This window comes from Sander vitreus, chromosome 9 (genome assembly GCF_031162955.1).
Source record: "Sander vitreus isolate 19-12246 chromosome 9, sanVit1, whole genome shotgun sequence".
NCBI classification, from domain to species: Eukaryota; Metazoa; Chordata; class Actinopteri; order Perciformes; family Percidae; genus Sander; species Sander vitreus.
The window spans coordinates 30,887,803-30,904,738 of NC_135863.1; the positions used below are offsets into that span (position 1 = coordinate 30,887,803).

At 41.3% G+C, this 16,936-nt stretch overlaps 2 protein-coding genes across 6 annotated transcripts in view; one reads left to right on the forward strand and one right to left on the reverse strand.

Moving 5' to 3' along the window:
* The window catches only part of osbpl1a (oxysterol binding protein-like 1A), a 30,287-nt gene extending 17,045 nt beyond the window's left edge, over nt 1-13,242 (reverse strand). For 2 of the 5 annotated variants that reach the window (XM_078259673.1, XM_078259672.1), the window contains exons 1-15: nt 12,917-13,241; nt 9,511-9,640; nt 8,782-8,867; nt 8,598-8,672; nt 8,330-8,441; nt 8,092-8,177; nt 6,974-7,118; nt 5,448-5,515; nt 5,318-5,359; nt 4,801-4,874; nt 4,498-4,561; nt 4,282-4,383; nt 3,043-3,171; nt 2,818-2,899; nt 327-433 (exon numbers count right to left, since the gene is read on the reverse strand). In XM_078259673.1, coding sequence (XP_078115799.1) covers nt 327-433; nt 2,818-2,899; nt 3,043-3,171; nt 4,282-4,383; nt 4,498-4,561; nt 4,801-4,874; nt 5,318-5,359; nt 5,448-5,515; nt 6,974-7,118; nt 8,092-8,177; nt 8,330-8,441; nt 8,598-8,672; nt 8,782-8,867; nt 9,511-9,634 — 1,296 coding nt within the window. In that variant the 5' untranslated portion in view covers nt 9,635-9,640; nt 12,917-13,241. Of the gene's footprint in view, nt 1-326; nt 434-2,817; nt 2,900-3,042; nt 3,172-4,281; nt 4,384-4,497; nt 4,562-4,800; nt 4,875-5,317; nt 5,360-5,447; nt 5,516-6,973; nt 7,119-8,091; nt 8,178-8,329; nt 8,489-8,597; nt 8,673-8,781; nt 8,868-9,510; nt 9,641-10,937; nt 11,052-12,916 lie in introns of those variants that run through there. The other 3 variants (XR_013502545.1, XM_078259675.1, XM_078259674.1) reach the window with 3 other exon arrangements.
* Nucleotides 13,243-13,535: 293 nt separating this feature from the next.
* impact (impact RWD domain protein) overlaps nt 13,536-16,936 on the forward strand; it is a 30,229-nt gene continuing 26,828 nt past the window's right edge. The window contains exons 1-2 of the mRNA XM_078259676.1: nt 13,536-13,726; nt 16,726-16,854. Coding sequence (XP_078115802.1) covers nt 13,679-13,726; nt 16,726-16,854 — 177 coding nt within the window. The 5' untranslated portion in view covers nt 13,536-13,678. The remainder of the gene's footprint in view (nt 13,727-16,725; nt 16,855-16,936) is intronic.

Consider the following 16,936-nt stretch of genomic DNA (forward strand, 5'->3'; position numbering starts at 1 on the left):
CTCTCCCAGGCCCCTCACATTATTTTTTTCTTCCTACAACGGCCTTAGAACACTGTCGTAGCGTAACATCAAGCTGACAAGATACTCTGTGCCAGATAAAGTTTCTCATCTTTCTGGAGTAATTTACTTGTACTTGAGATCAAATTACGGGTATGTGGCCCACAAACTAACACCCCTGGTCTAACATGAGAAGTATTGTCTTATATCTGTGTTCTGCTATGGGTTGTGAAGAGTAAAATGCTGATAATCAATGGTACAACAGACAAACACTTCACACAGGCATTCACAAAACGACACAAATCTGTCCTGGGGGAGCTGACACGTACCCCTTCCTGTCTGGAGAGGAGGCTGAGACAGACACTGAGACTGGAACTGGTCTCCCTGGACAACTCACAGATTTCTTGCAATTTCTGCGGCAGGGCGGAGGGAAACCCTGAGGGGGACAAACGCATCGATGAACCATTAGCAGAAAGTAATGGGTGAAATGAAAAACTCAAAACAAGCTGCTTAAAAAGCAGAAGAAACTAACATGAAGGTCAAGCTGTTTTCATTTTGTCTCACGCTCTCAAGCGAACCTCAGAAACAGATGGTGCAGACAGCAGTCTATCAATACTGTGCATTTCAATAAATCAATAAATACGTAATTCATCATTTACAAAGCATTGTTCCCACATTAATACACATTAGTTTGTAATTTATAAACAGTTATACATGTTTTATTCTTAATTAATAAGCTCATCTATAATGTTTGATTGTTTTTTTATGGTGATGGATTCACCATTTCTAAATTAAGTACATTATCAATTACAAACCAGTTTTTAGGAGCTTATATAGTTCATATATAGATGAGCCGTTTAACCGTTTATAAATTACATACTAATGTGTATTAATTAGGAACAATGCTTTATAGAGAAGCGAAGTCCCTCCCCTTCCGGTGGACCGCCATGGGACCTTGATTCGGAAAAAAATATGAGCGGTGGGGAACGGGGGAAGACAAATAATGATCCCGTTTGAATTGAGCCATGAATTACACATATGATGTTCATCAGTTTAAAAGATAGTTTTCAGTGTCAAGAAAGTCTCAGTTGGGGCGACCTTGAGCTCACCCAGTAAGAGCGTGTCCTCTGCAGCGGCCCGGGTTCGAGTCCAACCTGCAGACCTTTGCTGCGTCTCATCCCCCCATCTCTCTCCCACCTTTCCTGTCTATCCACTGTCACTTTCAAATAAAGAGAAAAGCCCCAAAAAAGCCCCCCCCAAAAAAAAAGAAAGAAAGAAGAAAGTCTCAGTTTATTGTTAAACTGTTGAAGTATAAGACTGTGAAAATACGTAATTAGAAAGACTACACACTTCAAATGGATGACGTCTCGCTGAATATACGATGTCTGCGTGTATCGTACCGGGGGTGTAACGTTACTCACACGAGCAGAGGATCTCGCTCCTTCTTTCGCTTCTCCGCTGATATAACTTCACTGGATACAACACATCTGGTAAAATGGCGTTACATGTGTTGTGGAACAGTGCTAAGCCAGCGAGTGAGCCGAGCATCAAGCGAGGTGACGAAAAATGTGAGAGACGAGAGATGTAGTTCACTGATCGGTTTCACACTAAACTAAGTAGTACTACGTCAAACTGAGACTTTCTTCAGTTGAAGAATTATCTTTTAAAGTGCTCATATTATGCTCATGTTGAGGTTCATAATTGTATTTAGAGGTTGTACCAGAATAGGTTTACATGGTTTAATTTTTCAAAAACACCATATATTTGTTGTATAGCACATTGCTGCAGCTCCTCTTTTCACCCTGTGTGTTGAGCTCTCTGTTTTAGCTACAGAGTGAAGCATCTCATTTCTGTTCCATCTTTGTTGGGAGTCGCACATGCTCAGTAGCTAGGTAAGGACTACTAGCCAATCAGAAGCAGAGTATGAGGACGTGCCCTGACAGTAGCTAGGTAAGGACTACTAGCCAGTCAGAAGTACAGTATGAGGGCGTGCCCTGACAGTAGCTAGGTAAGGACTACTAGCCAGTCAGAAGCAGAGTATGAGGGCGTGCCCTGACAGTACCTAAGTAAGGACTACTAGCCAGTCAGAAGCAGAGTATGAGGGCGTGCCCTGACAGTACCTAGGTAAGGACTACTAGCCAGTCAGAAGCAGAGTATGAGGGCGTGCCCTGACAGTACCTAGGTAAGGACTACTAGCCAGTCAGAAGCAGAGTATGAGGGCGTGCCCTGACAGTACCTAGGTAAGGACTACTAGCCAGTCAGAAGCAGAGTATGAGGGCGTGCCATGCTAGCAGCTAGGCGAGCATTATAACGTGTGTTCCAAAGTGACCACGTTTGTCTCTGAAGTAAAGGCTGGACTACAATAGAGCTGTTTGGAGCAGTTTGTGAACAGTGTTTTCTGTTGGAGATGGTAAGTCCCTTTGGGGTGGACTTTGGGCTTTTTCACTTTGTAAACCTATTACGTGCACAAAAAAGATATATAACACAATAAAGGAAAGGGAAAAAGCCAAAAAGCATAATATGAGCACTTTCAAATTGACGTACATTATATTTGTAATCCATGGCTCAAATCAAACGAGATCATTAAATGATTTGTCTCTCCCCGTTCACTACTATGTATATTTTAATTATTAAGGTCTCATGAGGTCCACCGGAAGGGGAGGGACTTCGCCTCTCTATAAATGATGAATTGAGTATTTACACATACTTAACTAATGCTTCAGTGCATTGCAGTGTGTAGTTATTATAAAGTGTTACTTGAGGATTCTCCTCTGTTACGTATATTACAATTTATAGAAAACAAAACTTAATTGCCAATACTTTCTGCCAGCCCGTCATTTTTCAGCATGGAGAGGAAAGCTTCCACTCCCTCCTCCAGTTTCCTCTGGCTGGCCTCGGCTGCCTGGTTTCAGAGAGAGGAGAGGAGACTGCAGATGAACAAAAGCAGCACAGGGTGGGAGGACCGGAGGGATTTCTGGCACAGCACAAACACTACAGATCAGTATTCTGACAAGCTGATTATGGATTTTTTTTGTGTACAGCCACCTGTAGTGAGTCGGTTAGCTCCCCGAGTGAAATCCCTTCCTCCTCCTCCTCGTCCTTCTCGCTGCCCTGCTCTTGGGAGCAGTAGTGTGTGCTGTAAGCTGAGTGCTCTTCCAGTGCGTCCAGCCATGCCTGCAAAAAAATAAATAAAACGTTATTGATTTATCTGAAAAGCATGACCATGGAAATATAAGCTTCTACTTTAATTTCAGTTTTTGAGATACTGACGTTGAAAGTTTTCACAACCTAAATACTGTAGCAAAACTTAGAAAAGTTCTCTTTTATTGGTCAAAATAGCAGACACCCTGAAGAAGGTATTCTAAATATATAATATCAAAAATCTATTTTCTAGATCAGGTGGATTTTTTTTTTTTTAAAGATTTTTTATAGGCATTTCTGCATGAAAGGGGAGCGAGAGAGGGGGAAGACATGCAGGAAAACCGTCACAGGTCGGACTTGAACCCTGGACCTTCTGCATCAAGGAATAAACCTTTATATATATATATATATATATATATATATATATATATATATATATATATATATATATATATATGTGTACTTGCTCTACCAACTGAGCCAACCAGCTATGCAAATAAAACCTTTTAATATTGAGAACTCATAATTTAAGTGTCTGATTCAGGGGCGGGGCTAGAAGGGGGGCATGGGGTGGCACCCCCCCCAAAAAAAAATAAAAAAATAAGACCTCCTTGGTGCCCCGCCCCCCGCAATCCATTGGGCATAGTACTGTCACTTGGCTGCCTGTTCTGCCAATCTTCCCAGCCCTTGTCACATGACCAATCAATGTTTCCATGGTGACTATCCAAAATCCGGATACCATGGAACCATCACTGGCTTTTTTTAAGTGGCAGACTGAGCTTATATTTTGTATTGTTTTGTATTTGGATATACAATTTGTTTAAAATAAAAACAAGTGACATTGAAATGAATGTGATATTTTATGTGATGTTTTATTTAGCAGAATTACATTGTTGTGTTATATCCTATCTAATAGTTCCTATATTTCTAAGCAGATTTTCTATGCTGCATTCTGATAAAAAAGGAGCTTGATTGGTTCTCTTGTGTTCATTCCGAGCACTGATTGGTGCTTTACAGGTGGAACATTCAAGAACCAAGTTAGAGAATGACTTTGGAGATAAAAAGCCAGTTCAATTAATGCATACAAGTAAAAATAGACCTAGACAAAATGTTAATAACAGCTGCAGGAGACATTTAACATACTTTTCTCGTTGCCTCTGGGTCGTTTTTAGGTGATACTTTGAAGTGATGCACGCTGTCATCGAAGCACTTGACGGTAAAAAAGCAGCTGTCTTTGGCTCGGACCTGGAAACAATAACATCAAAAACATTCGGTGGTGCAAAAGTTATACTCAGCCAAACTCACCACAGCGGTAAAAAAAAAGGTAAAAAGGGGAGTAATTATTTTAAGTGTGCTTACCAAACACTGAGCATGTGTGAGGGACTTGCAGCTTTGTCTTCTGACGTTGGCATCTGCGTCTGACCTGCGTGGCGGAGACAGAGGCGAGGTCTTTTCTTTTGCAGGCTTACTTCAATGTTTGACACAATGACACATTTTCAATGGTGATACAGAAGACGGAATTCGTTCCGTTCTGTCTTCCTGTCACTTCCAGCACCTTTCTAATCAAAAGTGTGCAGTACTTTCATTTATCTGGTGCTGACATCTTATCACATGTCCGATTCAAGGAGCACAAGCATAGCCAAGGTGAGCGACGGCACCTACTGTTTGGAGTACCAGGATAAAACCCCATCTTGAACGACGACCCAGTAGGAGCGCCAGCCAAAAAATCTGGAGCTCTGCGGGATGAAGCACAAGAGAAGAATCAGCGGTCTGATTTTCATTGGTTTCTAATATTATTCAGTCTGCTCTGATTTCAATGGTGGTATAATTTATGTTATTTTATCATTAGTTTAGTGTAATAATAAAAATAATAATAAGTAATGAATGAGTTTATAAATTTAGATAGCTTATACTTTGTCAATGGTTAATAATTGTGTAAATCTAAAAACATTATTTGGATGCTATTATGAAGTTGCAACGAATCCTTATACAAATACGTTGTTAATTAATGAATAAGTGGTTTGTAAAAGCATCAAGTAACATTCATTTTGCCCCATTACATATTGTTTTGGTGATCTATAAAAAAGATGATTATTTGATTATGTGTGCACTGTTAATAGCTGTAATGCACACTGTAGCGTTCTCTCAGCCAGCACACAGAATCATTCCCAGACTTTACCTTCCAGAGGAGTCCCTCGTGCTTCTTGACATGGGTCATACCCTGCAAGGAAAACAGATGAGAAACATGAAGGAAGTCAAAAACAAATCAAAAATAATTTAAGGAAGCTGACTATCAGTTGAGCACTCACTCGATGAACGTTGCCCTCGAGAATCAGTTTGATTGCTGTATCACTAGCCAGGTCAAACACTGTCTGGCCTGTGAGTTATGATGGGCACACGAGACAAGTGGGGCTTTAGAACAACAGAATGCACGTAAACAAAGGGAGAAATATACTGCTGGTATTCAAAGGTCAGTGACAACTGTTACATACATTACATACATTTCAAGCTGTAACATCCAAACCAGCCCCAGCTTGTGCCTCTCATGTAATCATAGTTTTTACATTTCTTACATTGATAATCACGTTTGATTCACAGAAATAAACACAGTATTGGTAAAAAAATAATCAGAGGTCAAACTGAATTACTGCAGAAATGATAGCTGCTTACTCAGTCAGCTGCTATTACTGTTTGGGTGAAGGAATGGAGACGGTGTGAAATGAGTCAAAACTTAAAGCTATACTGCATAGATTCTGTCGGCCACATGAGAAATGAACGATAACAAAACTGTCGGCGCGTCCACATGACACAAGTCTTCCGTGATCGGAAAATATGTTTTAGTACAAGCAGCTGTCTTAGAAAAATGTGGAGATGTATGGTTTGTTAAAGGATAATGCTAGAGTTATTTTATTTTTTTCTCACTGATATTTTTTATTATTATGGATTATTGTCAAAAATCCTGTGAGAAGACTTAAAGGTGCTCTAAGCGATGTTGGGTGACGGCACTTCTTGTTGACGTTCAAAGTATTTTCAAACAAAACGAGGCTAGATCACCCCTCCCTCCTCCTCATCCCGTCCCCTCCCCCTCCCTTCCGTGCACTAACCCCCCAAACCCCCACCCTCAAATCCTTCTTGTCAGTTATTGGCTGGAACACTGTTTGTTATGTTTGGTGGTGCAGGTTGGCGCAGTTTGTTTTTGTTGCCGCGTTTTTTTTTACAGTGTGTTCAGGGGACAGGCAGCTAGCAGATAGTGAGGAGATGTTTGCTGTATGTGACAAAAAATGTTGTAGCCTAAAAAACGCATGACATCGCTTAGAGCACCTTTAAACCAACAATGTGTCAGTCTACTCTGCGGTTCTCACCCTCAAGACCATTGCAGCCAACTGTGTGGTTAATTGATGTGTTCGTGGACAACAAAGGAGGTCAATGGCACAGAAAAAATACGCTATATCAAGTTCTGGCTACACAGGCAATACTTGTTAGTAGGATCAATTCATTGTCGGTTTTCATGGGAATATGGGAATGCAGAATATTGCCAGCCGTATCCTTTAAATACAGGAGTCTTTCATGATTGCCAGCTCTGGCAAATAGACCTTTTTCACAGCAGACATGTTGACATGTCATAGTAGGAAAAGCACAGGTGTATTCAAAACTATTAATGATGGCTGCGTTCCACTTAGGAGAGGTCCTGGTATTGTGCATGCTGACTCACTGAACTAGCTTACTGGAACACTTCATGGAATTGAGCCGTCGTTAAGGTTATCAATTTCAGCTGTGCTTTTCCTACTATCACAAGTCAAAAATGTCTGCTGTGAAAAAGGTCCATAAGTCTTACCTTTCTTGTTCTTGATGTTGGGGCTGGCTCCACTTTTGAGCAGCTTCAGGGCACACTGCTTCTGGCCTCGATAGGCTGCCGAGTGCAGCGGAGTGTTACCCAGCAGGTCTGTGCAGTTGATGTCTGGGGTCTTCTTCCTGCTGAGCTGCAGCGAACACACAGGGCAAAAACAAATGGGTTGTCTGTTGCCAAATGTCCTGCGGGTCTTTATTATTTTGCTAAAAACTCTTTGATTTCTCACTCTGTGTCCAAGAGCTGGAATATTTAAGGCTGCTCAAAACTTTCTTGTCAGTGTCTTTGTTTTTGTTTTTTCAGAGCCGTTTGCTAATGAGGTTTTCATGGACAATTGTGTTGTTGTCACTGAGATTAGAAGGCCATAGTCGACTGTATACCTGTCTGGACTTGTAAATATGTGGTGATATCAGAGAGTATATCATGCTAACACAGTGACAAACAAAGTGACAGGCTGACATTGCCATGCCTATAGCTCTGCCGCTAGCGTGGCTAATAAATCTGAATTGAATTTAACACATAGAAACAGTTGTTGTAGTCGAGTCACCACCTGTTGAGTCCGAGTCAAGTCTCGAGTCCCTAGTCCGAGTTACCAAAGAAGAGTCCGAGTTGGGTCCAAGTCGAGTCACCATTACCTGCGTTTGAGTCTGAGTCGAGTCACGAGTCCAGAGAATAGCGACTCGAGTCAGACTCAACTTTAAGTCCAGGACTCGAGTACTCCATCACTGCCTATTACACATAAAAGTAGTCAGAAACTTTATCTAATTTCCAAGTCCTATTTCCTAAATGCTCGCGTCCGATTTCATAAATCCTCGAGTCCGAGTCCAAATCATCAGTGCGCGAGACCAAGTTTGAGCAACGAGTCCAGAGAATAGCGACTCGAGTCGGAGTCAAGTCACGAGTGCTGAGAACAGTGACTTGAGTCGGAGTGCAGGACTCGAGTACTCCATCACTGCATAGAAATATTCCCTTTTACCACCATAGTAACTGAAGAAATTAGCCCAGGTTAGCAGAGGACTTTCCACACTGTTATTGGTCAAAATGTTTCCGACTACTACTCACTATCTTTGACAGTATTTGATCAGGTATCAGCATCTGGCACTCACCAGCTGAGTAAGAGTTGACATGTCTCCTTCTCGCGCAGCTTCCAAAAGTTCCTCCTCCAGTTTCCTCTCCTCCGTTCTCTCGGCCGCTGGGATCAGTAGAGCGATGCGATTTACAAGAGAAAATGGAGGACGATTTTACAATCTGTACATTATATAAACAACTTGTATGTTGAAATATTATTATATAACATTTATTTAATTTTTCCGTGAAATTAGATAGACAACACGTCTCTCTTACCTTCTAACATGCTTCTGATCTCGGCATTTTGAGTGACATCTTTGGGAATCTGTGCTGTCCCATTGATGACAGTAGCACATGCATCATAGTGCAGCAGCAGCATGACAACCTCCTGATCAATATGTGATTGATTGATTGGTTGGTTGATTGATAGATAGACTGAATAGATGAATAAATGCATGCACAAAACCATACTATCAACAAAGAGACGAGAAGAGCAGAGAGAAACTAAAACTCTGAATGGAAAATAGAAGATGCATTGAGATACCTTTCTTCCTGTGAAGGCAGCTTTGTGCAGCGGTGTGTCTCCAACATTATTGGGCAAGTTAACATCCGCCCCGGCCTGCAGGGGGTAACAACAGATGGGCAACACACACCTGTTAGCCATGCGGTTATTTCAAATCTAAAACAATCATTTTTTGTATATGTTTTTTTTTTTAAATGAACCCTACTTTTAGTAATTCCTCCACCACATCTTTGTGTCCAAAGTAACAGGCCAAGTGAAGAGGCGTCCATCCAAGGTTAAATTTCCTTTTACCTGAGAAAACAGGTGCATACTGCGTTACACCACACACACGATTGTTTTTTTTTTTCGTAAAGTGGGTAACACTTTACTTGAAGGTATCTATGACACTGTCATGACACATGAACCCTAATGGCCCTGACACACCAATCCGATAATCGGCCGTCGGACAGTCTGGCGAGGTCAGTGACTCGAGTCTGTTCGGTGTGTTCCGTGCCGTCGTCCGTCGGAGGAGCTGTCGGCCTTTATGTTGGCCGACCCGACATGCTCAGTCGGAGACAGGGCAGTCGGGGCTCACCCGGAAATGGCGAGCGGTTGAGCCTCTCAAAATCTGACGAAAATCTTTTAATCTGACCTTTGTCGATCTGAAATGAAGACAGGTTCAGCAACTGCATGGCCTATTTCTCTCTTAAAATGTTTTCAGAAACACGTTTCGGTGAACTATTTTAGGACAATATGAGACCCACGTGACGCGTTCGCCCTAACCCTAACCCTAACGTGTCATGACAAAAACCGAATGACACTTAATGACAGAAGCGTTATGTCATAAACGTTTATGACTTGTTTATAATGTTTATGACACGTTCATGACAGTGTCATGTCACTCTTATGTGGATACCTTCAAGTAGAGTGTAACCGTAAAGTGTTACTCATGTACCTCTGCAGTTTATGTTGATGTGCGTCTCTTCCTTTATCTTGGACACGAGGAGCCTCTGAATGCCTGGCAGATCCCCGTTCCGGGCGAATAGCAGGAACTGCTCCTCTGGCTCCAGCTCCTCCATGGACCCCTGCAGAGGAAACGCAGGAAAGAAGCAGCGACGGCGCAAAAAGATGCTTTTTATTTCTGTGACTCAACTGTATAAAAAGATGCTTTCAGAAGGACACGTGCACTGACTCTCTGAAAAGAAACCCAGTGTCTATAGGAAGTTTATATGCTTATTACTAATCGTTTAGAGCTAAATCGCAAGAAAGCTGATGAGCCTGTAGGTTTCTCTGTAGAGGCAATTAGTCACTGAGTAAAAAAAACATTACAAGCAAAACACTTATGCAAAAGACATATATACTGTATATACACTCACCTAAAGGATTACTAGGAACACCATACTAATACCGTGTTTGACCCCCTTTCGCCTTCAGAACTGCCTTAATTCTTTGTGGCATTGATTCAACATGTTGCTAGAAGCATTCTTTAGAAATGTTGGCCCATACTGATAGGATAGCATCCCCCACACCATTACACCACCACCACCACCACCAGCCTGCCCAGTGGTAACAAGGCATGACAGATCCATGTTCTCATTCTGTTTACACCAAATTTGGACTCTACCATCTGAATGTCTCAACAGAAATCGAGACTCATCAGACCAGGCAACATTTTTCCAGTCTTCAACTGTCCAATTTTGGTGCGCTCGTGCAAATTGTAGCCTCATTTTCCTATTCTTAGTGGAGATGAGTGGTACCCGGTGGGGTCTTCTGCTGGTGTAGCCCATCTGCCTCAAGGTTGTGCGTGTTGTGGCTTCACAAAAGCTTTGCTGCACACCTCGGTTGTAACGAGTGGTTATTTGAGTCAGAGTTGCTCTTCTATCAGCTTGAATCACTTGGCCCATTCTCCTCTGACCTCTAGCATCAACAAGGTATTTTCGCCCCCCAGGGCTACAGCATACTGGATGTTTTTTTTTTTCAGAGCATTCTTTGTAAACCCTAGCAATGGTTGTGCGTCAAAATCCCAGTAACTGAGCAGATTGCGAAATACTCAGACCAGCCCGTCTGGCACCAACAACCATGCCACGCTCAAAGTTGCTTAGATCACCTTTCTTTCCCATTCTGACATTCAGTTTGGAGTTCAGGAGATTGTCTAGACCTGGACAACACCCCTAAATGCTTTGAAGCAGCTGCCATGTGATTCATTGATTAGATAATTGCATTAACGAGAAATTTAACAGGTGTTACTGTGTATATATATATATATATATATATATATATATATATATATATATATATATATATATATACACATACATACAAAGATATGAACGAAGATGGATGGAAAACCGAAGCAGCAGAGGCCGAGATATCCTGACTTACAGTCAACAGTGTTGGTTGAGCTCCAAGAACACCGGATCCTACATTTCCCACAATGCAGCTGGACTGTGTCTTTCCATTGCCTGGTAAACACTCACCTCTTTCAAACACCACACCTCAAGTGTATAACAGAGGCTTTCTGCTAAAAAGTGTCCAAACCCAAGCAGAAATAAATCAAAGATGACATCACGGTGACAGCATCAGAGTTCTTTTCTCACACATTATACAACAGTTTCCAATACTCTCTGTGACGGCTAAACTGAACTTGATTTTAAAAATCAGTGAAGTGCACCTTTGAAGTGACTCTTTAAATCTCCAGACTTTGGCCTGGGGAAGTTGTCTCGGGTTACATTTCTTGACGAGTCATCATCTCTCATTGTTTAGGACACATGAGGAAAAAGTCTGTTTTGTCAGACAGTAAGAAGAGAGCAACTGTCAGAATTATTACAAAAGCTGGTAGTCACCAGACTAGCTTTCCAGGAAGGAAACAAGTTCTCCCTTTCCCCTTTATACACTCCTAGCCCACATGACGTTCTGTATTTGCGATAAAAAAAAGTTGGCATGCAGAGATGAAAAAGACAGCTCTTGCTTAAATGTTATGGAATGTCACATGTCTATGACAAAGAATTAATGAACCACATCGACAACACAAGACAAAAAAATCTGATGTCTGCAGCCTGGACTGGCACTGGAACTCAAACAGGTTTACCTGGGCTTAAAAAGCATGTGACACTAACTGTTACTCAGCCTGTCTTTCTACTATACACTGCAATCACCGGGAAACACCTGTAAACTCGATGCAACGGCATCACCAAGATATATGCAGGGTTTTCTTTGAAGTTTCCATTCTAATATTTAAAATCCTGTTTGAATTTGTATTTTTATGTATTCATTATGATGTCTAATCTAATCTTTTTGTAATAAACCAATTATCACTTTTCAGATTAAGAAGTAACATTGAACACATATAATAAGCTTATAAAATACAACGCATTTAAAAAAAAAAGGGAAATAGACATTTCCCCTCTTAACTTCTCATATGGTTTCATTTAAATAACAGTTTGAGGCCCAAAGGCGTCAAATGATCCAATAGTTAAAAAAGAAAAGTCTTGAAAGAACTCCAAATCAATAATAAAAATCAAAACAAATTTGTCCTGTGGAACTTTTTTCTTTTTTCATAAATCATCTCACAACCCCTCAGATTTATGACACTTTTGAGGGGGCATGACCTGAGAACCACTGCATCAGTATCAACAATCAATTAATGTAATAATAATAATAATAATAATAATATATCAGTCACAGGGCTCGTTCTCCTGCAGAGTATTTTTTACTTTTGATACTAAGGTAATAATGCAATAATATATTATTATTATATAATAAGATTTTGAATGCAGGACTTTTACTTGTTATGGAGTATTTTAATGCACTGGCACTTTTAATTAGCCTAAGTAAAGGATCTGCCTATTCTTCCACCCAGGGGCGATTCTAGGATCAGACCTTTAGGGGGGGCTCAGCCCCTAATGAGAATGTGACACGGATACAGGGCCTTGCAAAAGTGTTAACCCCCCCCCCCCCCACCTGCTAAATCAGTAACTTCACTGGATAACAATTAATATATGTATTTATTATTATAACAGAGGATAAATGCAAACTATTAAACATATGAAAAAACTACAAAAGTCCCTTGAGCCCCCCTAAAAAGGGTCTAAAATCGCCAACGCTTCCACCACTGCTGTCTTGCGACTTTTACTTTTCCGAATTCCACAGAGTGAACATAATAATTGTACTCATTTGGGAACATGAAGTTTTAAAAAAATGTCTTGTCTAGCTTAAATTCAACCAGTTGTATGCTAAATTTGTAATGTCAAATCAGTCTGAAGTGATGCCAGCTGTGACCAGGTGACATGATGTGAAGCTGCTGTGTGATTACAACAACACGAACGGCAGATAATAATGATCAGAAAACAGGATCAACTTACTGTAGAGTGAGCCAGACACACTTACTGCTCCAGCTCTTCCAGCCCTGAGAAGTCTAATCCAGGTTGTTCAGACAGCTGTTCTCACGCAGGCCCTCTGTGGAGCTGCACGTGAAGTTTAAGCCCCTCGGAGTCGTTTCCTGCCGCTACTACAGCGCGGCGCGCATCGTCCGACACATCCCACCGTCACTCACACATCCCCCGGTTATCGTCTTCAACTGAGGCCGAGATGACCGATGATAAAATATAGCTGTCCCTGTCTCTCTCTGTCACACACACACACACACACACACACACATACATACACACACATACATACACATACACACACCTCTGTCTTGTTTTCTGTTTACACTGACATCAGCTGATCCTCGCAGAGCGGAACTCGCCCGGGAAAATCGTTTGCGCCTTTCAAAATAAAAGCCCTGCCAGTTATTTTAAACGCAGAATGACATATCAGTCGCGCTTTCTTTTACACATTATGAGCAATTAACAAGTATTCATTTTAAAAGCAAATGCTTTGTTCGTTACGCCTTTGTCCTTTGTCGTTGTCTTTTCATAACGCTTTGTAGGCTACTTTTGTTGAGTGATTACCAACACGTCAGAACCCGGAAGAGAAAACGCACGCTCTGCCCTGGAAGCTGTTTACACTTCCACACATGCTGCAGGCTTGAGCTCAACATGTACTTTATGTGCCTTAACGTTTATGTTATCTGTCTTTTGACTGATTTATTTTCATATTTTCAATAGCTGACACTTCAACTAATGGCTGACGTCATGAATCCAGAAAATGAAGGAGATCTTCAGGCTCAGGTAAGATATCATTTGAACAACTTCTTTGATAAAGGTGAGACAACTTGGCAAGTTGCGTTCAGTGTCTGTTTTGCTGTAGTATTTTGATGTGGCCTGCAGAGAGCGTTTGAGCCAAACAAGAGGCCGTTTGCAGGCAGATTAAAATGGTTTAATCTCAAAGGAGACTGAGGTCACTTTTTGTTATGTATTCAGGGGGAAGTTTCACTGAGAGCAATGCTCTCTTCTTCAATGCTCTCTTCTTCAATGCTCTCTTCTTCAGGAGCGCCTGATCACATGCACACCATGCTGTCCAGTAAAACCACAGTCTGATCTGCTGACCACAGTTTGGGGTTAAATGCCTTGCTCAAGGGCACCATCAGTGGTGGTAATGAGGGGCAAAGGCTGCTTTTCACTTTCCCCACACAGATTTAACCTGCCGTTCTGGAGGATTGAACCGACGACCTTCCAGTCACAAGCTCCCTTTTCTAACCTTTAGAGAATCCAAGCCAAATCCAGGCAGGCTGACATAAAATAAAGAGGAATACACGCTCTCTCTCTCTCTCTCTCTCTCTCTCTCTCTCTCTCTCTCTCTCTCTCTGCAGGTTGCTCCCAGGGTGTCTGGCTTCATTTCACACATATGCATGTGAGGTTTGAAGCTCAGCAGCTGCTGCATGGTTCACACTGAGGCCACACATCAACACACGTGCATCCCAAACAGCAGAACACAGAAAACCAGATGGACACAAATGAACACAGGCACACTAAATTAAATATCTAGGTTTTGTGTGCTAAAAGAGAGCTTGTTTTTACCCAGTGTCTTTAGTTGTACAGTAGTTAAGCCCCAGTGAGTGCCTCTGATGTATTGACGTTAGCCTATACTTTAAAGTCACAGAGCTAAGTTTCTGGCTTTTGCAACAGACAGAATATTGTAGTATCCAGATGGTTGGAAGCCTTTTGAGGATACAAAAGAGCTTTTGTTAAAGCACATCTAAAGCTTACTAATTAACACTTTTAACATGGCAGACAACCAGGAAGGTACTGCTCCTGGCCAACAAAATAGTCCAACACATAACCTCCCATAAGATGGTGATTTTTTTAACGTTTTTACACTTGAGTTTTTGTACAGATTTAAGATATAACGTGTTAATTTGTGAGCTTTCCATGTGCTTGTAGGTACATCTTTAGAATTACATTGACATTTCGGTGGTGAACACATGCATTGCACGCGCATACACAAATAAATAATTAACATATTGAAATATTAACAGTTGACATTTCTTTTAAAGGTTCTATGACATGCAGCTTTTTTGATGCTTTTATATAGACCTTAGTGGTCCCCTAATACTGTATCTGAAGTCTCTTTTATATAGGCCTTAGTGGTCCCCTAATACTGTATCTGAAGTCTCTTTTATATAGACCTTAGTGGTCCCCTAATACTGTATCTGAAGTCTCTTTTATATAGACCTTAGTGGTCCCCTAATACTGTATCTGAAGTCTCTTTTATATAGACCTTAGTGGTCCCCTAATACTGTATCTGAAGTCTCTTTTATATAGACCTTAGTGGTCCCCTAATACTGTATCTGAAGTCTCTTTTATATAGGCCTTAGTGGTCCCCTAATACTGTATCTGAAGTCTCTTTTATATAGGCCTTAGTGGTCCCCTAATACTGTATCTGAAGTCTCTTTTATATAGACCTTAGTGGTCCCCTAATACTGTATCTGAAGTCTCTTTTATATAGACCTTAGTGGTCCCCTAATACTGTATCTGAAGTCTCTTTTATATAGAACTTAGTGGTCTCCCTAATACTGTATCTGAAGTCTATTTTATATAGACCTTAGTGGTCCCCCTAATACTGTATCTGAAGTCTCTTTTATATAGACCTCAGTGGTCCCCCTAATACTGTATCTGAAGTCTCTTTTATATAGACCTTAGTGGTCCCCCTATTACTGTATCTGAAGTCTCTTTTTATATAGGCCTTAGTGGTCCCCTAATACTGTATCTGAAGTCTCTTTTATATAGACCTTAGTGGTCCCCTAATACTGTATCTGAAGTCTCTTTTATATAGGCCTTAGTGGTCCCCTAATACTGTATCTGAAGTCTCTTTTATATAGACCTTAGTGGTCCCCCTAATACTGTATCTGAAGTCTCTTTTATATAGACCTTAGTGGTCCCCTAATACTGTATCTGAAGTCTTTTATATAGACCTTAGTGGTCCCCTAATACTGTATCTGAAGTCTCTTTATATAGGCCTTAGTGGTCCCCTAATACTGTATCTGAAGTCTCTTTTATATAGACCTTAGTGGTCCCCTAATACTGTATCTGAAGTCTCTTTCCCGAAATTCAGCCTTGGTGCAGAATTACAGCCACTAGAGCCAGTCCCACAATGAGCTTTCCTTAGGATGTGCCATTTCTGTGTCTGTAGCTTTAAATGCTATTGAGGAGGAGAGAGGGGGGGCAAGGTGGAGGGTGGGGGTGTGGCCTTGACCAACTGCCACTTTGCTCGTTTGCAAGCCATGTCTCTCTCTTTCCCATGGGCGGGCCAAATTCTCTGGGCGGTCAAAGCAGAGAAAGGGGAGGTAACCTTTCCCCTTATGATGTCATAAGGAGAAGATTCCAGATCGGCCCATCTGAGCTTTCATTTTCTCAAAGGCAGAGCAGGATACCCAGGGCTCGGTTTACATCTTTCGCCATTTCTAGCCACTGGGGGGCCATAGGCAGGCTGGGGGAACTCATATTAATGTTAAAAAACCTCATAAAGTGACATTTTCATGCCATGGGACCTTTTAATCACTCTCTGCAGAGAACAATAAAAATGCCAACACACAGTGGACAGGCAATAGTTTAAAAAAAAAAAAAGAAAGGAAAAAAAAAAAGGCTTTTCAAAACCCTGCTCTGGACAGATCCAGGCCAGCTGTTTTAAACAGCTGCACATGCTGAAATGACTTTATGGATTGAAAGCCTATGCCAACAGACACATATGAGTGATGTTTTTGCTTTTGTTATTGTTTCCTCTCGCTTAGATTGAAGAGGTGGAGGCTCTGTCCTCCATCTATGGGGAGGAATGGTGTGTTATAGATGAAGCATCCAGAATATTTTGCATCAAAATATCCGACGACTTAGAGGAGCCAAAACTGACAGCATGTTTGCAGGTAGAGAAAAAACTAAATCTTGGCTATATTAATCACAAGTGTGTGGGCATTGCCGTTTTTATTTGAAGGATTTTTTCTTCTT